We start from the raw sequence: 27,018 nt of genomic DNA on the forward strand, positions 1-27,018 counted from the left end.
TTTCCTAATGGCGTGTTGTTCTGTGGCATTCATTCTTCACTGTGTTGAGTTTCACTTTCTAAGCATCTTCTTCTCTTTTGGCAGCAAATGGACTGTGAACTTTTTGCTTTTTGCACCAGCTCTGACTGCGGGTGGAAGATTGACAATCATGTCGGTTCAGGTCGGTGCTTCATCTTGGCTCAATTGTCTGAATCCTCTACTTGACATCAGTCCTTAAGTCTTCTGCATCTCGGAGTTACTGAGACGAGGGAATGATCCTTTAATGAACAAGTCCACCATGAAAACTATGTTGAATGGCCTCCACCAGCTCAACAGAGAACTTGGAGAGGCAGTCCTTTATATTTAACCCTTACATTAATACAGGGTCGAATGTGGTCAGAATTCAAGGCATTAGGATCAATTTGTTGTGTTAGCACAATGCAACTCCAAATCCTCTGTTATTAAGCAATCTTCACGTAGAAACAGAAAACAGAAATACAGTATTGTCTTAGTGACAGAGTGACCAGGACATGAGCAAATTACAGGAAACCATGCTAAGCATTAGCCCAAAGCATTGCTGATGAGAGCCAGCTAGTTACTGAGGTAGAGAGGCACAGAATAACCCAAATCATATGCCGCCACATTAATGACAATTGGCATGCCTAAGAATGTTCCTGGCGTCTTTAAGTGATCCTGTCTCCGACATTAGGAAGCAAGAAAGTATTATAAAAACAGGGAGAAATGCATTGCTTTTACCTAATGGACAGAATGCCCTTGACCAAAAATGGGGAGCTATTGGCAGATTGACAGTTTTGCTTTTATACGCCGATGTATCTGATAAACATTCCTAAAACGCTTATTGAACAAATGACCATGTTAGGCTTCCAGGGGCTTTATGATCTGTGGTACGGATGCATTTCTGGCTGTGTTCACTTTGACAGTCTGGAGTGTTTCTCAGGCGAACGCCTGTGGGCGCTCCTCAAATCGCCCTGTTTGTGGGTCAAAAATGACACTGATGGATCACAGCACTTCTGGCATCCTACTGTCCGCGATATCAAATGACACACAAGCACTAAAAGTGGGATCGACGACAACTTAATTTTCAGAGAGGACAGAAAGTTGCACGTCAACGTAATAAAAAATGACTCATAGGGAGAGATTTCCTAGTAGTGTGAAAATGCATGCAAAAATCAAAAGACCTATTTCACTGGAGTCAAAATAGCCCTATTGGCACAGAAATTGTTGTGAAACTGAGGAGTGCATTGCCTCTGTATATGATTATAATGCATATTTTGTGTGTGTGTGTGTGTGTTGGTCTATGTGTGTCGGTCTTTGTCTGTCTCAGTGTGTGTGCATGTAGTGAAGGAATGCTGAAGCAATATCACTCTGTGAGGACTGCAGTGGGCAAAACGTGTTGTTGCCATGGTAACATGCCTTAGCAGTAAGTGGTGTTTTACAGAAATGGCAGAGTGCTACAGACTTGGATTTGAATCTGATATGTAATTTCATCTGAGGTCCATTTAAGAACGCACACAGGCACACTCACACATGCACAGACATTGATAGAGCCATACATTCTCCTTCATCAAAATCAATAATCATTTGCAGAGCAGTCAGTTCTTTAGAAGAGAGTGAAATATCAATTGTCCATTCCCCTGAATAATTGATATGAAATATTACAATGGTTGCCATGACAAAATTGTATTGCGCCACCATCAGCAGAGTTGGCAAATATTATTTTACAGTATCACTGATATTGTTCTGGTTATATCTGAACAGTTGAATATCTTCACAGCTATTGTTATAATTTGTTAAGGACTGACGTAAAGCTGACATCTGCTGAAACCTTATTGATAATAATACATCATTAATGTAGCACCAACATAGCTTTATGACGCATCACACATTGTGGCTGGAAATATGTAAATCTTTGATGTGCAAGGAGTTCTGAAAAAAATATATAGGATTTTGTTCTGAGTAAAATATATACTTCAGTTTTATGTTTACTCACATAAAGCTCAAAAAGAAATGTGAGTAAGCAGAACACTCATGCAAGGCACCCTTCTGATTCCCATCAGATAGACTGAGCACAGTGGTACAAATGTAAAAACATTCTCTGGGAAATAAAACTAGTCTTCAGTGGTGCTGAAACAGAGTTTATTGGCAAGAAGTGTCTTGGGTTGTCAGAGCTCTGGAAAATGTGAGCCTGTGCAAAAACATGTCAAAGAAAGAGGTCAGCTGTTAAAAATCAATGATAAATCTGCAAAGGACAGATTGGTTTAATAGCTATAATACACATTCACATGCATAAACACAGGACACCAAAACATGAACACACATGCTGTCATGTAGTCTAGTAAGTAGAGCAGTTTCCATAGGAGGATGAAGAACACAACAGTTTCCAGGCACCCAAGACAATACCATGATCGGGTATCTTTAACAGGGGATCAGGGAGGAAAAAATGCAGGCTTAAAAAAAAATGTGATTGCGACATTGGCTATTAAAGCGAAAGTTTAAGGCCCTCTCCAGCAGTAAGAATGAGAAAAAGCTCCAGTACCGCAACCCGCCATTCCATTCTCTCTCTCTCTCTCTCTCCCTCTCTCTCTCTCTCTCTCTCTCATCTTCCCCAACGCCAATTGATTTGTGTATGAAAAGCCGGCGCTTTTCGCCCCCCTCTCCGGTGGTGCGTTTTGAGTGATCAGCTGATGAAGAGGCTTGCTGCACGCTGCTATGCTGGCTTGCTAATTCTTTCCCCTCCAGCTGATATCCAGCCTGCACACCACAGTCAGGTAAATAACACTCTTCCCTCTTTTCTCTTCTGGTGTAGGCGATTAAGTCAGGCTACATCACACAGGCACAGACAGCGAGAGACAGAGAGCGGGAGTGAGGGAGTGTGTGCGAGTGTGTGTGTGAGTGTGTCAGAGAGAGAGAGAGAGCGAGAGAGTGAGAGAGGGAGACAATATGACTGTGTGGGAGCGTGTGTGAGAGCGTGAGTGTGAGTCTGTGTAGGTGTGAACTCAAGGAGACGAGGGGAATCATTTCCCAGACTACTCGGTTGTGGTGGAGGGCTTTAGCCAGGCTAGAAGACATGTACACCCACATGCACACATTCCCACTCACTCACCCATGTCAGGTCGTTTTCCTGTCTTTTAGGATTATGGCGTGTCCTCTGTTTTCCTTGGCGAAGGAGTGCCAGCTCTGTATTCTTAAAAAGCCTTCTCTTACGCTGACCGCTAACATGCAAGATCCGCTGCTTCCCTTTACAGTGAATGCTGATCACACTGCCACTGGTCTATTTTCTCTCTTCCTCTCTTTCCCGTTTTCTGCATGTGCAGCTCGCAGTACTAATGAAATAGCATTAATGTTTTCCCCTCCGACTACTGGGCCTTCTTGTTCATGATCCCCTGGGGATGTGTCTGCACATGTGTGCAAGAGCGTGGGTATTTAATTTGGCTGTGTGTGTGTGTGTGTGTGTGTGTGTGTGTGTGTGTGTGTGTGTGTGCTGATGTCTGTTCATGTTGGAGCTCTTTGTACTTTTGCAGGGCTCTGACAGTATGCATTTATCAGAATGCTATTTATAAGGGTTTTTCTTGCAAAACACAATAGGGACACACATGCCATTGTCTCTCGTCATATGCGTCTGATTCAGACAGAGATACTCCCCCCCCCCCCTACAAGCGGTGACTTTATGGTGAATTCATAATGTTCTGCTCCCTGTATCTGGGAGCTGCCAAAAGCAAAGCTATACTGAGAGCACATCACTTCGCTTTAATTGCCTTTGTGTGATAGACACAGTAGCCACTGCCGCAGCACAGACACAAACACACTTATTCACTCACACACACAGCGAGCCGGATGCGAAAAAAAGAAAGCTGATAGTGTTTGTACTGATATGTGGGTGGATGGCATGGTCTTGTGTTTATCTGAAAGCAAGTGATCTTGTGAGAGGGCTGACTGGCTGATTAGTTTAAGTTTGAGAGAGGGAGAGAGAGAGAGAGAGAGAGATGGTTTAGTGACTTAAGCGACATCACTGTCAAATCTCTCCAAGCTACAATCTTCTCCCTTTCAAGAGGAAGTGCTGTCAATTGTTTCAATCAAAGTGAATGACTTCATCATTATGATTTCTTCACTCAGTGTTGAGGAGGATTTTGAATTTTGATATGAACCACAGCCTACCTCATAACCATAAGTCATAAAGTCATAAGATACTGAGACACTAAGATACTGGCATGAAAACTGTGTATCGCTATCCAAGCATACTGCACAACATAGTTTGTGGTATAAGTACTGTATAGTATAAAGTACAACATAGTTTGGTGATATAATGTGCTCATACTACTTTTACACATCAATTTAGCCTCTAACACCTCTAACAACCCTACCGTGCCAACTTGGACATGCACTTCCTTACTATCATCTTTTGGTTATCTCTGTAATATTGTAGATAGTAGCACTATTTGCTTACTTTCATGTCTGTTATTGCACTGCATAGCTTCAGTGCTCATGACTTGACACTTTGGTTAAAGCCTCTGCTAGATGAATAAATGTAAATTTTGAATGCAAACAATTATTTGTATGAGAGGATATGACAACCAATGAAGTCACACAGTCCCGAAGACAGTTTGATTATAGTTCTTATTGTTCATTTTGTGAAAGAATTCAACAAAGCAGATTAAAAGTGAATCACCAATAGATGCAATGATAAGGACAAGAGAAAAAAGAGAATCCAAGGCACTCCTCATTTGCTATAAAATAGCCTTAGTGGCCATTTCATGATTTGATCTTTAAAAACATAGTATACATGTAAAAGTGAGCTGAGTGACAACCCACGTGTAGTGGCGCCGCACAAACGGCCTTCTTCAGTGTGTAGTCCTCCTTGTTACACCAAAGAGCACCTTCAACACATATTTCTCTTAACTTTCAAACACTTTGGACCCTTTTTTTGAATAGATAAAGACAATTTCTATCTCAGTTTATGAGTACATTTTTACCATACCATATTCAAGACTGTGAGGCCAAAGACTGCAAACTATATGTTGAAATGGCTTCTGTGTAAACTGAATAACATCAGGCCACATTAGATTTCATAACTTTAAAGGTGCTATGTGGAGTCTTCTTTAGTCTGAAACATCCAAAAATGACCTAGAAATAGCAACAGAATGTGAATTAACAGATGTTTTGACGTACTGTCAAAAATGCTTAATGCTCTGTGTTGTCCAGATATCCACTGAAGTTAGAATGCAAACCAACTGGCTCTCTTGTAATACCACTTTGTACCACATGTAGCACTACACTAAATACAATGCAAGTCAATGAGGACGCGTTCAAGAGAACTCGAAGCCTACAGAATTACACATAGCTCCAGTGCTGTATGTCTTTCTGCTATTTAAAACAGTATTCAAATCAGTGTGTCTAATATTCATCACACACCCCAAATTATCCCTGAATCCCAAATTATTTGGCACACAGTACATTCCATCCGTGTGCAAATCTAATTGAAAACAGATGTTCAGATGTGTGAGTTTTTCCTCTTTTCTTTTCCACAACATGGACATTGTACTGTATGCCTCCATTTCAGGCTGTGGAGAACGGGGTTTCTGAGGCCATGGAGGAGGAAACCAGCCTGAAGAAGCGCAAAGGTGATCACCAAGGCAACAAAGACTCTGAGACCGGACAGGAAGGGGCAGAGAAAGTGAAAAAGCGCCGGGGGCGACCACCAGCAGAGAAACTCCCCCCAAATCCTCCAGATCTTACCAAACAAATGAACACCATTGTGGACATGGTCATCAACTATAAGGACACGTGAGTAAAATATTTTCATATCCCACCAATAATATCTTTGAATAAATCATTATACTATCTTAAATGTTTATGTTTATAGTTATTTGCTGACAATGACATCAATAAACATTAAAATTAACCCTTTAATATATCCCAAATAAATAAATAAACACATTAAAAAAAAAAGTGATTCTGTAAGGAGAATTAATTAAATTAAATAAGAAAACAGCAGTGATGTGGAAGCTACTTACAAAATGTAGCTTAAATTAAGTTTTAAGGAAAAATGTGGCAATTTTTCATATATATCTCTGTTTCTCGAGTACCAAGTACTGTCAATAGGCTACAAAAAAAAAAAAAAGTAAAGCAGCCAGGCAGCGCTACACTCTGGGGGCATGAACTTGGGGGGGGGGGGGTGTTCATACCGACAGTGCTCGTGACCTTGAGAATCGGAGATCTATATGAAAAATAAGAATCGCAGAACAGTCTTGACTGTGACCTCTTAATGTTGATGGATGATCGACATAATAGATGCTCATCAGAGGAAGGCAAAGGGTGAGAAGGGATGTAGAGGTGGATCATGGAATTAAGATATCAACTGGCAGACAAGCTAAGAGAAATTCATTCGGTCATCAATTTTGACATCCATGCCATTTTAGCAGGGGGTAGCAGTGGGAGATGAGCCAAGCTGGATGCTGAATTTTTTTGTGGAATAGCTTTATTGGCTGGGAATGCCAGAGGCTCAGCTTGGCAGAGAGTGAGCTAAAGGTGTCAATCTTTCATCCAGACAGAAATATCCCTGAGGCATGCAGAAGTCCAAGCAGAAATAGTCATCAGGTGGGAAAGACAGATAAAGTTGACCATCATCTGCATAAAAAATGATATGCAAATCTATGGGAGCAGTGAAGTGGTGCAAATGGAGAACAGAAGGGGCCCTAGTACTGATCCCTGAGGTATACCTGTGTTTAGGTTGTGAGCCTGATACCTGTCTTTGCCAAGACACACTGAATGAACGTCCTTTGAGGTAGGATGCAAGCCAATTTAGCGTTTTCCCAGAAATCCCTAGCTCTAATAATGTAGAGAGAATAATGCCATGGTTCACTTTCTCAAAACCTGATGCTTTAGCTGCTTTCAATGCTTCAATCGCAGATAGAAGAGTAGCCTCAATAGAATAGCCACTTTTGAAACCTGGCTCCTTAAGGTCTAGTAGTTTTCTTTTACATAGGAATCAGAAACTTGCTTGAACACCATTTTCTGAAGACCCTTTGGGAAGAAGGGAAGAGGGGAGATACGAGCATGGTTCTTCAGTTAAATTGACTTTTCTTGTTAGTGAGCCATGGGTGAGTGGGTCTTGTGGAAAGACCACATGCGGCGTTCAGACATATTATAATACTATAATTTAAGACATATATACTATATATTAAACAAAGAGGCTAAAGGATTGCTTTTTTATTTATTGATCGAGCACATCATATATTATTCAATTTCGGCTTCCATGTTGGGTATTCTATTACAAACATGTCTACATTCTTTATCATTTGCAAGTCATGTCACCTTGCAAATTGATTTTTTGGATTTTTGAAATACAATCTATGAAATTACTTTTTCATCAAAACTATAATTTGTATTTTGTGTTTTAGAGTATTTTGTATCAAAAGGTTTTTTACCATCCACACACACACACACACACACACACACACACACACACAGGGACGGGCATTATTTCCGATTCATATTTAATGTATAAAATAATATTTCTCAGTTGTTTTTCATGGGCCTTACAAAACAGTCATTGCAATTCTGCAATATATTTATTGGCCAAAATACTTTATTTGATTTATCAGTGAGGGAAATAAAAAACAATAATAATCCAAAATAAAATAATAAAATAACTAATCAAACTTTAGTAATAATAATAGACACAGGTGTAATCTTCTGATGCCTCATTGCAGTCATCCAGTCTTACAAATGCAGACAGGTGTTCGTCCTCTGCCAAATATCCTGTGCCATAATGTAAAAGAGGACATGCATTAATTCAACTCAATCAATTCATTGATTTATCAGAATCAAAGTGCTGTACCTGGGTTATGGGATTTCCTAATAACTATTCAACTTTAAAACCTCTTTTTGTTCTTTTATAATAATTATTTTTGATTCTCTAGGAACAGTACAGATAGATACAGTATTCCCCATGAGTTTCTGCTTGTTCGAGCAGCTTCATACCTTGGACATCTCCTTCCTCTGTGTTGTCAATTTGCACTTTGTCCTCCAAGTCATCATTGTCCATGGACTCAGTGCCTATCAAAATTCATTCATTCCAAATGAATATCAGTTACATGGTACAGCTTGGTTTCCGATTTCAATTCTATTCCAGATCCAGTTTTTCAGTTTTCTCAACTCACTCATTTCTACAGGGACAGGAAGTTCGGTTTGCTCAGCCAGGCTCATCTCCTGCTCCTTTCTCTCCACAGGTTCCTCCTCACCATCACAGGCAGGACTCTCTAATATATGTAAAACAGGCTTCATTATTGAGGCTCAGTCATTTACAATAAGGGCCCTATCATGACATTCTAATTTTTATTCAAATTTAGTAGGATGTCCAATTCACACTGGGAGGGGTTTCGTTATCAAACGTGGAGTGCATGGCGCAACAAGGTGTTCCTAGGTTTTTTAATCAGTCATATGGGTGTGTTTGGGGCGTAACATCATTTAAGCCAATGAGAATGACATCTGTCATTCCCTTTAACGGCGCAAAGCGCGATATGTCAAATAAATGCATTGGTATTTTGGCATTCAACAGCACATTTTAAGGAGGCTGCTTGCGAGACCATATGGAATAGTCATTCCTAAACCATGCTTTACTAAAACCTAGCATAGCCTTCACGCATTTGCACTCGTCTATTATTTGAACTCATTGGCAAAGTGAAACTAACTTTACCAAGGTGTCAGTCAACGACAAGACAGTTATATACAGTTACTTTCACTATTGACTGACAATGGGTTACCATCGAAAACATAGGCTGGAAAAAGCAACACTTACCCTAATATTGCTCAAATGACTGAATAAAACAACATTTATCCTGCAGAGGAGTTGCTTAAATCTCGTGACAGTGTGTCTTCAGCTGTGCTCCATACCTGTCTCTCGCCTCTCCCCTAATCACTTTTAACCGTCATTACCAATTTGCAAATGATGACGAATAACTACTCATCATGAGACGTAGAGTATTTTATAATATCTTTATTCTAATTATGTTTCCCATTGTAATCATGCAATTTGTAATGTTTTGCATGGACGTGCGCTGGTGTGCGTTCATGAATGATAGAAGGATGGTGCGTGCACCTGCCAATATGACTGTTGACAATGCGCTCTTAAAATAACATATAAACAACTCGCCATAGACTTCTCCAGTTGTACGATAGCGATTTTTAGACAATGCGCCAGGCCTCTCCCTAGGTTGTTAATTGCCACACCCCTGGGCGCATTGTTTAAAAAATAAACGTGCAAAATACCGAATTAAACTTTGCGCGGGTGGAAAGCGAGTTTTACGCCATGCGCCAGTGTGCAAAATACAACCCTAAGTGTCTCAGCCCAAACATTAACCTAACCATTCTGAAATACAAATGTGTTGATTCTAGTCCACTATTTCACTTACATGTCCCCGTTTTGTCCTGGATGGCTGGTGGCCTGGTGTTTTCTTGCAGGACCATGTTCTGCCATCTCTGGCTGCGGGCCTTTTTGGGCTCTCAGCTGGACCTTCAGGGGTTTCCGAGAGTCCTGCAAAGCCTGCAGGGTGATGTCCATCTTCTCCTGGACTTTGCTCCTTGCTGGCTTGCCCTCTTTCCCCCTCGGCTTCCATCCATAGGCCACAAGTCGAGCTCTTCCCCTGTTCTGGTAGGAGGTCTTCAATCCAGACTTGGGGACCTTTTCCTTTGATTTCACTTTTTTATTCAGTCCCCTTCCGGTCCATCCTCTCCATGGCCTGCATCTTGCTAATGCGCAAGTTTCTGCGCCGCTGTTTGGTTCCTCTTTTACTGACCTTGCTCCTGATGCTGGCCCAGAGAGACCTCAGAGCATCCATGAAGCATCCACGGGACTCCATTTTCAGCTGTTTGAGTCCCTCTTACGTTTTACCTTTAATCTTAATTCAAAACTGTGAAGTAATTGTTACATTCTGCCTACTAGGCTATGTAACCAGAGAGGGAAGACCACGCGGATTTTGGCGTATAAAAATATGGATTTATTTAAGTTAAAGAATTAACAACGTAGGTTAAGTAAAGTCAGTATAAATGATAGGTTGGGAAATAAAAGTGTATGCGATATGAGAATTGAGGTGTCGTGCGTAAAGAAACAAATAGCCAAAATGGTGCGGGAGAGGAGGATAAGCGGCGGCCTCCACAACCAGGTCTGGCGAGATCTTAAAGCCCACGATCCAGGAAGTAATCACACACGCGTCGCATCACACCTGTGCCACACCTGTGCTTGGCCCACCTGTAGAGGAGACGCAAGACAGGAAAAGAGCAACAAGGAGGAGGAGCCCGGCAAGTCCGTGACATAATGGAAAAAAGAAGCAATAGCAGGAAGAATGTTTTCCCTAATGCTGTCTCTGTATCAGTCTGTGTCAAAGTGACAGTGTTTTGTTTGAATGTTCAAAGCAGAACTCTCAGCCGATTATGTCATAGGCATTATAGCATGATGTCATAATCGATGAATGCAAGAATTCTGAGAGTATGCCTGATTAGGTTTTGTTTATTCAGCTCTGTAGACTATAATAGCCTAATAATAATACTTATTATTATTATTATTATTATTTATATTTACATAGCTTTTTTTAGCACATGGTGCTTTACAACAACAAAAAAATTCAGAAACACTAATTCAAATAGATTAAAAGGAAAATACAAAAAAGTGTACTGTGTACTCTGTGCCGTTTATGTACTGTGCACAAAGAAAAGGCAGTTATAAAAAAATACAGTAAATTAAATAATGATAAAATAAAAATTATAATAATAAAGTGAAATAAAAGGAAACGAAATTGAAAGGAACCCCTCACTGAAGAAACTCTATTTAATAAGTGTGTCTTAAGGGATAATAAAGATAATAAAGCCTGACACTGACGGCGCAGAATAAATATTGTGAGGGCTGTTCAAGAGTTTAGGGGCCCTAACTGGAAAAGATTGGTTATTCTCTACTCTGGAATAGCCAAAAGACCCAGGATGGAGGATCTGAGGGGCCCAGCAGGACAGAAGAGGGTTTAACTAGATCGGCACGTAATTGTAGTGACCGACTTCTCTGAGCATGTAGCCTCAATTGCAAAATCATGTCAGTTTATCCTTTACAACATTAAGAAGATCAGACCTCATCTGACACAAGATTTCACACAACTTCTTGTATAGGCCATGGTTATCTACAAGCTGGACTATTGTAATTCACTGTTAGCTGGCCGTTACAACTGATTCAGAATGCTGCAGCATGCCTGGTCTTCAATCAGCCAAAGAGGACACATATAACTCCTCTCCTAGTTACTCTCCATTGGCTCCCTATAGTGGCCAGAATTAAATTTAAATCTCTCACTTTGGCCTGTTGGACACTGACTGGATCTGCTTCCTGCTATCTTAATTCACTGATCAAGATTATACCCAACCCAACCGCCCACTGCGGTCTTCTAATGAGCGTCTGTTGTGTCGACCAGCCATAAACGCTTGGTCAAATTCAAGACTCTTTTCCTCAGTGGTTCCTTGTTGGTGGAATGAGTTGCCCAGTGCTCTCTGTTCCTGTGATAGTTTTGGGACTTTCAGGAGGGGTCTTAAGGCATATCTGTTCAACATGCACTTAGTTTATTTAGCATTTCTTATGTGTTATGGTTTGTACAGTATTTCTTTATTTTCATTAGGCTATTGATTGAATTGACATTGTTGTTTATTATTGTTGTTCTCCTTAATGTAGTCTTACCAACTTTTTTAATTGTTTACTGTTAAATTGAACTTTGTATAGTTGTTATGTGTATGTCGCTTTGGACAAAAGCGTCTGCTAAATACCATAACCACAACCTAGAAGGCCTGTTTGCTCAATTTATTTGGTTGCATTCCAAATACATACTAACGTGTGGAGCTCCTCTTAACCAACATCCATCCAGCAATGCAGATAGAACCTGTTGACCAAATAAACTTTTCTTCCACAGTTGAATAGGTGAGAAAATCATCAGAAAACATTTGACTATTGGCTGTTACCATTTGTTCCCTTGTTGGGACCTTATAAAATTAGTATAGCATACTAACTAAATGACTAGTATAATCACAATTAGGAGTTCTTTAATTGCGAGAGTAAATACTTGTCTTAAAGTACATAACTTGGATCATCATTCCCTAACAGCTTTTATTAAATGGCTTCTTCCAGGTTAGGAAGACAGATCAGCAAGGGTTTTGTGCAGCTGCCCTCCAGAAAAGAGGTGCCTGAATACTACGAACTCATCCGCAAACCTGTGGATTTCAGGAGGATAAGAGTAAGACATTACAGATATGCTTCTGGTTGAGTTCAAGTCACACTTTATTGTCTTCTTCCATATTGTGTCCTACTTTTATATGTTGATACTTAAACATAACTGTTCTAGTGTAAAACCAACTTTCTATCCGGTCCTTGATTATGATTGGCTAAATTGCATTCGAAGCTGTTGTAAAATCCAACACAAACATACACCTTGACCGCATTTTGTTCTATAGTACTGTGCTACCAGAGTAGCTGTGTCTTGACGTTGCTTTGCAACCATTCAGATAGAGGAAATATATTTCCTGGAGGAAGAATGATTATCTATGAATAAATCATTACATTTCTCATTGCTGTGCCTTTATTTTATGAAATCTTGCCAGATATGTATATATGTAGTAACCATTTTAGAAAAGCTCCAGCACTGACTGCAGGATCTACTGGATATGTGTTCTTATAGGCCAGCTATCCGCTGCACATCGTGCCTAACAACATCACTTAGCTGTTCTAAGATCAGTGGAACCTACGCCCTCTCGGGACTTATTGCTTAAATCAACCCCAAAGAGCTGGCCTACAAGGGCACATATCCAGTAGATCCAGACAGTCAATCAGGAGACAACTATTATCTGGAAATGGTTCAGCAGTCTTTCCCAATCTAAAGAACTGGAACTATATGGAACATCTGGCAATGAAATCTGCTCATTCCAATAGCTATTGTGAGAAACAATGTGAGAAAGTGCTGCATCCTGCAGAGATTTGATTGATTATTTTGTATAATTACATATGATGTCACTTCAACAATATACTACATGTATGTGTTTTGGACAGTGGTCTCTGAGTCAGATGTAAGCCCTATAAGACAAGCACTTCAAAGTTTAACAGAAATGGTTTGTGCTAAAACAGACTTTGGCATTATGGTTTGCCAGTCAGCACTACAGAACAATAGAATTACATCTTGGCACTTTTTGGTAATCATTTTGTGGGCAGAACTTACATCCAATCTGACATGGAAAAAAGAAGTTTGTGATGGAAAGTATACAGTTTGTGTGTTAATTTGGAATACATCCCTCTCCACTCATCCCACTCCACAAGCTTGTAGTCTTGCCTTGGTATGATTGATAACCACATTATAGTCTTGACAGGCCGGGTATCTCCCTCAGGTATCAGGCGTGTGGTTGAGAGATACAGATCTTTATCATTTGTTTTCGTCTCATTTACGGAGCCTGAACTGCCCACAATAGCAGTTGTTTTTGTGCTTAAACCAAATACCAGAATACCCCCCCCCCCTGTAATATATAAAAGAACCCTTTCTGTGCAGCCTTAGGCTGTTTTACTGTTACTCTGTATAGAAAGAAACTAAGGGTGTTGGGAGGCAACATTTATGAAAGTATTATGAAAATAAAAAAATCTATTATTTATTAAGGATATTTATTTTAATAAATTACACTTAAAGGACATCTAATTTCACTGCCAAATACAATTTGTTGCAACCAGACTCTATATATAAGCACAACATGCCAATCATACAAGGATACAAGGAAGTTTATGGTCACATGCATATAGTTACTGGATGTAAGAAATGCAGTGAAATTAGGGTTGCATAAGAAAGGTGGGGGAGGATTGGGATTGGGGGGGGGGGGCACCAACAAGAAGCACCCAAGAGCAACAGGGGCAAGGAAAAACTCCCTTACTAAGGAAGAAACCTTGGGCAGATCCACGGCTCAAGGGGCTAACCCAACTGCCAGGGGTCTTGGTGTGTGTGTTGGGGGGATGACAAGGGAGATGGCATAGTGTGCTGTGTATGTGGGGAGAGGGCAGTGTGCAATATGTGTGTTGGAGAAGCTTCCTCATGAGACAATGTGCTGTGTATTGGGGGGGGGGGGGCAGTGTGCTGTAAGTATGTTGGGGATGTGTGTTGGAGAAGCTTCCTGATGAAATAATGTGCTGTGTATGTAGGGGAGAGGGGGGGGGGGGGGCAGTGTACTGCAAGTATGGTGAAGGGACTTACTATTGCAAGCAGAGTACTGTATGTATGTGATGTACAGTATGTGAGTGATGACAGTGAAGATGTGTGTGTGGGCGGGAGGGGAGTGGAGCAGTGACTGTGTGTGTGTGTGTGTAGTGTGTGTGTGGGTAGGTGGGGGCAGTGTGCTGTAAGTATGTAGAGGATGTGTGTTGGAGAAGATCCTGAAGACAATGTGCTGTGTATGTAGGGAGGGGGGGGGGCAGTGTACAGCAAGTATGTAGAGGAGGCTTACTGTAGCAAGCAGTGTGCTGTATGTATGTGAGGTGATGACAGTGATGATGTAAGTGTGTGTGTTTTTTGTGTGTGTGTTGGGGATGGGGGTGGGGGTGGGGGGTTGTGGTGGGGGGGCAGAAAGGCTAGGCAACCAAGGACATGGGTAGATAGATGGAGGAGAAATCAAAAATAATAAATAAAAAGTTCTATGGAGATGTGCAAAAGTTGGAGAAAGTCAGATATATGTGTGTGTGTGTGTGTTTTGACGTGTGATGAAATAAGAAAATAAATAAAAGGTCTGTAGCATAGGGAGAGGGATGTAAAAGTGCTAAAAGTCATGTAGGTGTGTGTGTGTGTGTGTGTGGGGGGGGGGGGGTCATGAGTGCTGAGGAGCCTTGGGGAGCGCCAGTGCTGATGGTTAATGTGTCAGATGTCAGACCCCCCACTCTAACCACTTGTGAATGGTTGGTGAGAAAGTCAAATATCCAGTGACACAGGGTGGTGTTCAGTCCTAAGGCCTTCATCTTTGTGACCAAGGTGAGAGGTACTATCATGTTGAATGCTGAACTAAAGTCAATGAACAGCATCCTCACATAATTCCCATTCCCCTCCTCCAGGTGAGTTAAGGTGGTGTGCATGAGGATTGAGATGGCATCCTCTGTAGACCTGTTGGCTCTGTAAGCAAATTGGAGGGGGTCGAAGGAGGCAGGGAGGGATGAGCAGATTATGTTTTTCACAAGTTTCTCAAAACACTTCATCGCTGTAGACGTCAGGGCTACTGGGCGGTAGTCATTCAGACATGAGGGACTTTTGTTTTTCGGTACTGGAACAATAACAGACTGCTTGAGGCAAGTAGGAACTGTCTCTTGAGCCAATGATGTGTTAAAGATATAAGTGAACACAGGAGCTAACTGAGCAGCGCAGGATTTCAAAACCCTGTTAGAAATTCCATCCGGTCCAGCAGCTTTTTTTACAATTAACCCTCCTAAAGGCATTGCTCACATCGACCTCAGAGACACAGAAAGGTGCATCCTCATTTGCTTCACATGCTGCAGCTAGTGCAAGATCATATTGTCAGTTGGGGTAGTGTAGTGTTGCATGGTAAAACAAGTGCAGTGACAGTCTATACCTCTACCATACGGCGAGTCAGAGGCATGACTGCAGCCTCCTCTGCCTTATTTGGCTCTTCCTCATTTAGGCTTGCCTCTGTGTTTTCTCAGTGAAATGATGAAGCTTGTAGCTTGAAGCTGAGGGAGGGGAGGGGGGGATATTGTGGATTCCTTGTGTAACCCACTAATCTCTTTATGTGTTCTTTCATCAATACTGTTGCTGTACAAAGTGAATTATGTGTTTTTGTTGGATTCCTAACCATCTGTGTCCCAAATGTGCTGAGGAGCACTGTGAATGGCTCGGCCAAAGTAATCAATTTCCAATGGCTGCCATTCAAATTCTGAGTTTTCCAATAACATGCACTGAAATGGTGTGAACTAAGCGATCATTTTGGAGAATGCCTAAACAGTTTATTGTAAAAGAGATAATGTAGTATGACCTAGGGAGAGAAAGAGGAGAGAGAGAAAATAATTTTCCCAATCTCTGAGATGACTTATTCACAAAGTCCAACCACCACCTGATACATTGATTACTCAGTTTGTTGGAAACACTGGTTAAGCCTGGCAGCTACAATCATTTGGTTTTCTCAGTTTAAATCACATGATTGTGTACTCGCATGAATAGGTTCTTTTTCCAGTAGTTGTTTTGGTGTCTCGCTATGGTCTTCACTACCCAGTGTATACCAGGCTCTGATTCATTGTGCCTGTACGACTGTGGCTGTGGTCATTATCTTTGTGCCTACTAACAAATTCCACCATCCCTACATAGTTAGGTGGCACACCACACCAAAGGGCCATTCAGAAGCCCCTTAATGGATTATACCATATATCTTCCACAGCATACATCTCCCTAGCTAGAGTCGAGTAGATGGATGATGAATTAATTTAAAAGCCACTAGATATCTGCAGCATGCAAGGTATGACATAGCCTCAAGTCTTCACATAATCCAATATTGTGGAACTATATGCCACACTTTTACTGAGTCCAAGACACTGCCACCATGTAAGATAAAGTCAACTGAACCTGCATTGTGTTCTTTTGATTTCCAGTAACGAGGTAAGCCTGTTTTATTGAGTAAACAGATACCCCTGTCTTCATTTGGATGTTGGAGTGAGGAGGCGAGGACATGAGATGCCTCCTATCTCAGATTCCCATTTTTCAGACCTCAGGTTTCAATGAGGGAGAAGTTGTAAAAAGGAAAAGAGATTGCATTCTGGTGGATTTGCACACAACCACATGAGTGATAGACTGTAATTGATGCTTGAACTAGAAATAGAACTTCAGGCCATTGACGTAACCCTGGTTCTGTAGCAGCTTGAGTAAGGCATCTCATCAAACCACCCTGCTTGCTTTGTGATGCAAGAGAAAGAGAGAGAGTTGTCTTCTGTCGTCTTAGTGACAGGTGTATAAAATCAGGTGTATAAAAACAAGCACCATGCAGTCTGCATTCATAAACTAGGTGCTTGATTTTATACAGCTGTGGCAAGGGGCCTGATGAAACCATGGGAATAGGCGAACGTTTGAAAAGCGTACCCCCTATGGGCGGCTTTGAGGCTAGAAGTCGACCACTTGGAGTTAGCATTCCATTGACCCCCATTCATTTTGTGTCACTTTGTCATCAAATAACATTACGCGTTTATCTTAAGCGTTTTAAGCTGTTATATGAACCCTATATATTTTTGGAGAAATACAACATTATGTGACTGGCGTCATAACCTCGTAACTCGCTTTACAGCTGAGTAATAACGTTTTTTTTCCGAAAACAGCTTCCATTGTAGATCTTTGTCACTCAGTGATGTCTTAAATTGTTGAGATTTCTTTTGTTGCAAGAGGTCTGGAGTTCTCTGGTTGTAAATATATAGGCAAAATATTAAGTAATTTCCTTGCTCATACCCTATGTTGAAGCAGCTCTAATGATCTAATATTCATACAGGAACGTGTGCGCAACCATAAGTACAGAAGTGTTGCTGATCTGGAGAAGGACATTGCGCTGATGTGCCATAATGCTCAGACATTCAACCTGGAGGGATCGCAGGTGAGCATATAGCACTGTGTTCAACGTGTCTTTGTTCCCTTATTTTGAACAACCTTTATGTTCTAATTAAGCATCTTCACAAAACTATTCTTACTAGTGGAAATGACCGCATCCCAGACGCTGTTACTCTGCCCGTCGTCAATAAAGAATGAACTCAGCTCTTTCTTAGGTTCTGTGTTCAGTAAATCAGCCGGGGAAGGTAGTTGTGTAACACTCTCTGTGTCCCTTTCTTTAAGATCTACCAGGACTCTATTGTACTGCAGTCTGTTTTTGAAAGTGCTCGGCAAAGACTTGCCACTAATGACAAGAGTGAAGAAGAAAAACCGGCTTTAGCAAGAGCTGAAGGTGAGGATGATCTACCATGCATCAAGCTTGTACCTGGAGTTTGGTTTTGTCTCATGTTTGTCTTAGCAAATGTTGTCTGTTGTTGTTTTATATGATTTTTCCAACCATTAGTAATAATTCATGTTACAGCCACGTTAACATTAATGAACCATTAATAATTTTTTTTTCAGCAAAAGCAGAGCCAATCCAGCAACACAGAGACGTTGACAAAAGTAATAACGCTGGCGCCATTTCGAATCCTAAAGCGGTGAGCAGCTACAGCTATGAGGACAGTGGAGAGGAACACGAGGACAACGCTGGACAGGAGGAAGACTGACCTGACAATCCTGCTGTCATCTTCATACCTCTAACAGGGTGCAGTAGCTGGCAGTTCACACATGTGTCTGAGTTATTTGCATTCAATTCATAATCAAATCTATTCCTCTTTATCTCTGATTAAGTATATTACTACACAGACTATCATTATATTTAATAATTAAAATGAATACATTCGGCAGATAATAATGAGCAGAGTGTGAGCTGTTGACTATATAGCCCTTCTCCCCATGCGTTGATACCAAATTGTTTGGTTACAGACATTAATTGCCATCTTTGCTACTCGGCTATTTTGCTTGGACATTGCTGATGTTTGGATTCATATTATCATCCATTCTTTCCTTGTGGAAAAGATTATCTCAAAGGACTGCACTGAAAACGGAGGAAAGTGTTGCTCCATGAGATGTGCCCAGCCTTAAAACTGCCTTTTGTGTCCACAAGTATTCGGTACCCCTCCCTCTGTCCCATCCTATGAATCCCTCGTTCTCCTGCCCTCCCTCTCTTTCCCTCGCTCTCATCTGCCCTTCACATTAATTTCCAGCCCTGCGTCTGGGTGAGACGTGAAGCTGCATGACCTGAGCTGTTTGTACTGATCAGCCTCTGCACCATCCATCTCTCTTTTTTAACTGTTGTAAATCCTTGACTATATGTGAGTGGGAAAACGCCCTGTGTTGTCTTGGAGCATGAAGATGATGTAACTCAGCTACTACAAAATATGCCCTCAAAGAGGCGCCTTTTGATGACATCTTTTACAGTATGTAGTCTATTCAGATCTTGTTTGGGAACTAGGGTGGGTGTGTACAGTCTGACGTTTATAAAGGTTTGTATGAAATGGTTGGAATAAAGCTGTAAAACACAAGAAGTCTTCTTACATGCGTTTTGACTTTTGTATGGTGTCAGGACTCAGTGGCACACCTTACCATGTACTAATGGTGGGTATTACACAAAGGAATTATTTTGTCCATCTGAAACTCTTTAGTCATGGCCTTTAGTGAGGAACACATTAATAATTTGATTAAACACAAACTGTCCACCAATGCTACATATTTACATGCAGTATGAGGTGTTTGCTTATCCATCGTAAAGTAGATATGACATGTATTTGGAACCATTCAGTTTGGATAACATCAGTGCCTTTAGGTGTTACTTTTAAAGTCCTAATATCTACAGGGGAAATAAACCATAATTTGTTTTATTTTAGCAACAATTAAAACAAAAAACTACTGAACATGTTACTATCATTCCCTTCCTGAAGACACATTTGACCATTTACAATGTTTTTGCAGGTACATTATGGCAGGAATTTACATGGCATAGACCAGTTTAATTGACATGATTACAAAAGTAGATCTTTAAGCAGAGATAGCTAACTCCTACTGGAAATCCCACCACACACTTTACAGTCCAAAAACAAATACACCAAAGCAAATTATTTACAATTATGAAGACCCTTTTTAAGTTGTACTGCACCCTAGTGGGCAGGAACTATTCAGTATTTTTTGTCTGACCACATTCCATATTTCCCAATCAAAAAGTACTGTTTATTTAATACATTCACCTCAATATTTACATTTACTCACTTGGCAGACAATTTTACCCGAAACTAGTTTTAATTTTCTTCATGATCTTTTATTATTTTTTTTATTATTACTATTATCATTAATAATAGTAGTAGTATATATCCCCTTTATATATGGGCATTTTGTATTATATTATTATTTTATTAATGTTGGATGTTAACAACTCTTTGCTGAATCAAAAATCCACCACATTCTGAACGATCGGTAAAAATTTCTCTGTGAAGTGTGCATGGGAGGGGAGGTCATTGCAGTAGTTGAGGTGGGAGATAGCATAGTGGGGAGTTAGGTAGGGAATGATATTTGTTGTATAGCACAAAGCATACAGTATAACTCCCTTAATGGTTAACATTAGAGGGTATACAAGTATACAAGTTTATAGGCCCCATAGAGTGCAGTCCAGTGCTTAGCCATCTAACATCCTCTCACCTCTGGAGTTTGTCTCAGGACTAAGGCTAAGTGAGTTTTTGCCAACTCACAGTAATTATGTTGGACAATATTACAGAGAAAGATGACAAATTGTTTGCCAAACACAGACCATACATGCAATTTCTGTGGTAAGCCCAAAACTCATAGCCTAGAAATCTAGACGCGCCCCTAGCGGCAGCAAATATAATTTTGAAGGGCTACAAAACTCATTGATAGTGGTGAAATCATCATACTGTAAATCATGTCTGACTGAGCCAATGCAGCCATTTGACCAGCAGGTGGTGCAAGTTAGCTTCATTTGCTCCAGGTGTTTTTATGTTGACTGTCCCTTATTATGACCGCTGCGCAGCGAAGCGGCGTTCATATAGGTTTAGTCAGAATTGTTTTTTTGTTTTTTTTCTTTTTCGCATGCCCAAATTTCCGTCAATGATTCCCGGGACACTGAAAGACCGGGGTACACGAAACTTGGTGGGCATGTAACCCCACATGGATAGCATGGAACCATCGTTTTTCGTTTTGATCTGTAGCCCCCCCGCTGGACTGGACCCCCCGAAATGAGGGTAGGGCAGACACAGTTTTCTGTGAATATCTCGAGAACCGTAGGGGTTAGGAGGACCATTTTTTTTGTATGTTGATCTCAAGGGGCCATGTCAACCCATTACATAACCACTCATTTCATGTATAGCGCCACCTAGTTAAACACAAAAAAGTAAAAACGTGGTGTTTTCATCACAATATCTCTGGCTGATAAGGTCAAAACTGCACGAAAATAAAAGTGTAGGATCATTATGACACCCTCCGAATGCATGCCAAGTTTTGTGTACTTTCGTTCATGGGGGGCCTTACAATAAAATAATTTATGTGTACATTTAGTGACGTACACCAACAGGGATTCCCGGGACACTGAAAGACCGGGGTACACAAAACTTGGTGGGCATGTAACCCCACATGGATAGCATGAAACCGTCGTTTTTCGTTTTGATCTGTAGCCCCCCCGCTGGACTGGACCCCCCGAAAGGAGGGTAGGGCAGACACAGTTCTCTGAGAACTGTAGGGCCTAGGATGACCATTTTTTTCCGTATGTTTGCCTCCAGGGGTCATGTTAACCCATTTCATGTGCTCAAACAGATACACACACACACATATACATTCACAGTAATCATACGTATGACACATACTCACACAGTAGACATATGTACGCTTGCATGCACAGGCACATACGCAGGCACACACACAAGCACGCACACACACACCCACACACATAACATAAACATGTACATGCACACATGCACACAATTCAAGAATTTCTCAGAATTATGAACAGGCAAGATGGAGGTGGGGTTGTATAAAATGAATTTTACATGTGAAATCTATGCACTAATCATGTTTTGGTACTTGTTGTCTAGCAGATACCAGTGAGAATTGAGTGTGGATAATGCAATTTAGTGAGACAGTTAGAATCATATAGGCCTTTCAGCGTGATTTATTTTTGTGGAAAAAATGTGCTGGACTGGGCGGCGGTCATATTTTGTACCGCTCTGCGGTACATCTAGTTAAAATTGTCTTGAAAGCCTACATTTCCTTTATAGACTTTCCTTAATAACTGACTCTGGGCTGAGTAAATGACTAATAAACTGTGAATATTGTGACAGAAAGAACAAGAGCAAGTGTGATCATTAGCAATCACTGGCATGCAACGTGGCAATGACTCTTGTGGTTGCAGCATTGTTAGAACAGACACACAGATAAGAGAATTCATCCTCTCGATTTTAGACAGTAACACCGATTGAAAAGATTACAAGCACAGACATGAGAAGAGAAATTGTTATGGTAAGTGCAGGAAAAAGGAGAGTGTGTAATTGATGATGCTGTTGAGATGTTGTGGATAGTTCTTGTTTGGAGATACAGAAAGCCCCAGGCATGTACAGTAAGTGACCACTTTTGGAGGCTCTGCTGGATCCAGGGGTTCTCTCTTTCTTTAATTGTATATTCTGAGATGAAATAAGGCAAGTCAACTCCAGATGTACCCAACATGGTTAACCATCCAAATGTGCTACCCATATGTGCTAACGATAAATCTCACTTGATCATAAATTGGAGGCACATGGCCAATTGTTTGTTGTGACCATATACCCTTTAACACTGTAAGGGCAGGTGCAAGCCATTCCCATTGGTGAAGTGACACAAAGTGCATTGCTAATTGCTCAATTTCTTGATCAGTCCCATGCCCCAACACACACATTCATCAAAATTACTCAAACTACTCCTATACTCAAAACACGTAGCCTGGTGTGTAGAATGTTGTGTTTAGAGGTTTCTTTCCATTCTGTTTGTTTATTGCTGAGTTCTCAGAGAAAAATATTAAAACCCCCTAAACAACATGGCCTGGCTGCAAATAGCTCCTATCCCTTGTTCTGTAACACACAGTTACCGACTGTTATCATGGTAAATGATAAAAGCCACTGTTATAGCGTTTAACAAAAGCCTTCATGTCAATTCATCTATGATATATTTTTATAATATATATATAATATAAATTATAATATGTCTATAATAAAGTAGTTGTGTCAGTCAATCTTATGAAGCAGGGTTTAGGTATAACTGAAATACAGGGGTTGGTGCCTCGTGTAGAAGAGTCAGGCCGGGGTCTGTGGACTAGCTGTGTCTGATACAGGTGTGGTATTTCCTGGCATGGGGTGAGCAACTCTTTCTTTGTCTGATGCTGCTCAGCCTTTTCCCTGGGGATTACGACAGCACCTCAAACTCAGACCCAAGGGGTGTTGTCCTCGATTGGGAAGTTAAATGTACATTTTCAAAGCATTCTATTCAAGTTTTTTTTACCTTAAGATAATTGCTTTGAAGTGATTTTGATGGTCAACTAAGTTGTAATGGGAAGAATGGTATGCCTTCCCATCCATAGCCCAAGAACCAGCCTTGTTAGTCAACATGGCTCTTCGGAGATTATTTTTCCAAGTTTGTAAACAAGTGAACCGTGTCCAGGGGGAAGGGTGTAACGTAGTATTTACAGCAGTTGTGTAAAATACAAAAACTCTGCACTTGGAGAGGGAGCCCAGTAGCAAAAAAAGGCTTTGAATCTGTTCTGTGTTGTGTGTGTGCAAGAGTATTGATGTGCGGAAGGCAATGGGGATTAGTCCTCAGGTTTCTCATTGTGGTTGTGGGTTGTGGGTTTCTCATTATGGCAGTGCTTACATTACAGTTTGATTAAGTGGTCTGCTGTGCCTCATGTTTAGAGGATGCTGGTGTCTGCCTTATATTAACTTGTGTGTGACTTCAGTTTAATGAAGCCCGTGTTTTTGTGGTGCTGCTTGTTGCCTCTGTGATCCTCTCCAGTCCTTTAAAACAAGAAACTATGTCAATGTCAATGAATTAATAAGGAGTTATTTTTTTCCTACACATGCTGATCATTTGCAGGCTCCGATATTTACAGCAGTTTTCCGCAAGGTCTTAAAAACCCACATTTATTGCAATGTTTTATAAGAACATACAGTGCACTATGTTGGCTCTTCTGTGGGTTTGCTCTCTTATCTCTCCCCTTCCCTCTAGTTAACGTAGCATGGCATGAATAATAACACTGCTTATCATTTGTGGTTCGTTCTCCATCCTACCATCCAACACTAAAGGCAAGCAGAAACAGAGGCCACTTATGTGATAGGCATACCAAAGCTGTCACTCTATATTTATCTGCAAGCACAACATTTCCATTAGCATTTGAAAGAAAGAGAAATGCACTAATTTTGAAGAGAATGTATGCAAAGAAGAAATTTAACCCCATCACTTTAAGCTGTTTTTTAAGCAACTAGTGATTTATTATGATTATATAACTACAAAGGGTCCCTACAAACAAATCAAAGTATTGTAAACTTTTAAAGTGTACTGAGTGGTTATAATAAGGACTGTTTATGAAGTGCACCTTAACTCGTTTTCTGGTGACCACCTGGCTCATTCGATTTCATGCAACGCTGCATAGATCTGGCTGAATGTGATGCATGTCTGTGCAACGGTAGAGCATACAGCCAAAAGGTAAAACAGGACATGAAATTGGTGACATGATCATATCTGAGCAGTATTTGAGGATATTCCCTGAGCTTCAGGTCTGAATCCATGGGCATGACCCAGGTTCGGCAGTGGAGGCGGCTAGGTTAGCTGATGTCTTTGTGGTGGTGCAGAAGAGACAGCCATGGAGTTACAACTGATGAAGCTGTTGGGGGTAAGCCTCCCACATAGGAGAACCAGCAGGCTATTGAAACCGCAGGCAGAAAGCTGATTTGCTATCTCTGTGGAGTAGAAGTCCATATGAAGCCTATGTGCCCTGCTTATTTCTCAATGAGTCATGTTAAAGGAGAAGTTCGGTGTGATATTGACCTAAAGTGTGTTGAAACATGATACCGAGTGTGAACTTTTGTCTCATAGCTCATCCCGGCTTGTCCCCTGCACTCCGAAATCTGGCGCTAGTTAGTCCTGCTGAACTCACACTGGCAGGTTATCCACCAAATTAGCCTACTGAAGCCTCTCAAACAATGCTTGCACATGCCATACATGGTCATTACAAGATGTACAAGAAGTACTGTATATCACCACATCATCAATATACGTTGGATAATCCAGCTGTGATCTGAAAGGTGGCTGGTGCATTTTTTATGCCAAATGTACAGACCAGAGGGAGTTACAAATGTAGAGACTTCCTGGGCCTAAGGGGTGAGTGGCACTTGCCAAAACCCTTTTAGGAGGTCTAACTTTGTTACAACTGGGCCCAGCCAATGTCGTCTATGCAATCTTCCAGACGCGGTATGTGAAATGTGTCTTTTCTCTCCCAAAATTGGTTCCTTGCTTAGATAGTGGACAGTGGTTTTTAAGTGTACCCCACAACAATTTTGTGTTGGTAGGCTAATAGGCAGTTGTAACACAGTTCAAAATATTCTCTTATATCCTCTTCCCCAACCAACATTTTAATAACTAAATGAAGTGAAACGTGAACGTGAATATAATCAATAATAATATTGAAGTAGTGAACTATTTATAGTTTTCAATCTGAACTGAACTGAAATATTCATTAGACAGTATGAACTGACAACAGACAAATTTCACTGTAATTGAGCCAGTTCAGTATGTGCTAGATACTGCTCGACACAGGGTTCCTACACATTTTCCATTTCAAAATTCCATACTTTTTCCATACTCAAATGTTCAAACTTCTCGGTAGATTTTTCTGACCGTATTCTAGATATTGTCAATGGAGTGTTCTACTAGCATTGTGAAGAGCTGTATAATAATGTTTATTATTAACTTGTTTTCCCTCAGATAACACTTGCCCATTGATGGATACTTTTTGATGGGGAAGTGCTGTGTTGGAAGGTGCACTCACATTTGATACAACATACTACATATGTTGGAGACTAGTGCACTGCTAGATAGATAGATAGATAGGCAGCCGACCAACCAACTAACAGAGGGCGTCCATGAGAGCGATTATGTACTCAGGCATGGTGTTTCAATTACTAGGCTACGTCCCCGCCCCTGAAGCAGATCGCTTGGAATACATCAACATAGGGAGCGAAAAGGGCTTATATTTATGAAATCTTTGAGCAAATGTGAATAATAGTTTAGCCTATTAACAGGAGTGTCACGAACGAAGTCACAGTGGAGTAGGATGTTATATCGTCAGCTAAACTTTAGTCATAGATTTTGTCACTTGAAACTTTTTGTCACTACGAACGTACCTGAGTCAAACTGTAGTTTAGTAGGCTATATGGTCGCGTCAAAATCACTATTTTTCAAACACTAAGAAGGCTCGACATAACTTGAAACTTTGATCGAAGCATCATCAGTGTCTCTACATATGAACTCGAGCATTAAGAACATTGTTCGTGTACACATAGTTTACTAAAAAGATACAACTCACTCCTTGCAAGATGGCAAGATGGCAGCGAGCAGAAAAAACAAGTGAGTTGTTCAAAACCTCTCTTTTAGTAAACTCTGTGTACACCAACAATGTTCTCAATGATCGAGTTCATGTGTACAGACACTGATGATACTTCGATCAAAGTTTCATGTTGTGTCGAGCCTTCATAGTATTTGAAAAATAGCGATTTTGACGCAATTGTATCAAAAAAGTAGTAGTACAAGCTTAAAAGTGGCGCTTTGGACTAGTGCTGGGCGGTATGACCAAAAATGTATATCACGGTATTTTTCTAAATTCTTACGGTTTCACGGTATATGACGGTATTTTTTTTTCATGCATAATCAGATGTTCACAGCATTTTCTACAGGTTGAGAGAGGAATTGCTGCAGTACATTGACTAAGGATGGTCTATTTTACTGTCATGATGTAGAATAACTCCACACTAGTGGTAGGCTAATGCAGTTTTGCATGGCCCCAGAAAATGATGCTGTTTACAAAGAGCCACTCATGATTCTAATGAAGAATCTAATCAGAATGCAAAGACAATTGCAGTCAAAATACAGTTTTTTACTGTGCAAATTTCACAAACATCTTGTATAAAACCAATACAAAAAGTAGCGGATCTGTGTTTGCATATTTAATACATGGATTTCTATGCAACGTCACAAAAACATGCGTGCGCAACCAAGAGGCAGAAAGCACCATAGAACAGCATAGAGCAATGCAAAAGAGCAAAAGAATAAAATGAGTTTTTGTGCTAAAAACTGCACCAATTCGAAATCACGATGGTTAGAGAATGTTAAATATGTT

General features: G+C 40.7%; 1 protein-coding gene across 1 annotated transcript; it reads left to right on the forward strand.

Moving 5' to 3' along the window:
• Positions 1-2,533: 2,533 nt before the first annotated feature.
• Positions 2,534-19,144, forward strand: LOC143122380 (SWI/SNF-related matrix-associated actin-dependent regulator of chromatin subfamily A member 2). The gene is made up of 6 exons (XM_076283187.1): positions 2,534-2,768; positions 5,558-5,781; positions 12,152-12,257; positions 17,521-17,622; positions 17,859-17,967; positions 18,138-19,144. Exons 1-6 carry the CDS (start codon positions 2,685-2,687, stop codon positions 18,281-18,283), a joined length of 771 nt encoding a protein of 256 aa, XP_076139302.1. The 5' UTR covers positions 2,534-2,684; the 3' UTR covers positions 18,284-19,144.
• Positions 19,145-27,018: the final 7,874 nt, after the last annotated feature.

This window comes from Alosa pseudoharengus, unplaced genomic scaffold (assembly GCF_046254945.1).
Source record: "Alosa pseudoharengus isolate Yale_2024_CS ecotype anadromous, Long Island Sound unplaced genomic scaffold, YU_APseudo_1.1 YU_APseudo_1.1_scf_14, whole genome shotgun sequence".
NCBI lineage: Eukaryota > Metazoa > Chordata > Actinopteri > Clupeiformes > Clupeidae > Alosa > Alosa pseudoharengus.

Coding starts and splice junctions, on each gene's coding strand:
- LOC143122380 (XM_076283187.1), top strand. CDS start 2,685: ATGAAGAGGCTTGCTGCACGCTGCTATGCTGGCTTGCTAATTCTTTCC. Junction 5,782..12,151: donor GTCATCAACTATAAGGACAC/GTGAGTAAAATA, acceptor GGCTTCTTCCAG/GTTAGGAAGACAGATCAGCA. Junction 12,258..17,520: donor TGGATTTCAGGAGGATAAGA/GTAAGACATTAC, acceptor ATATTCATACAG/GAACGTGTGCGCAACCATAA.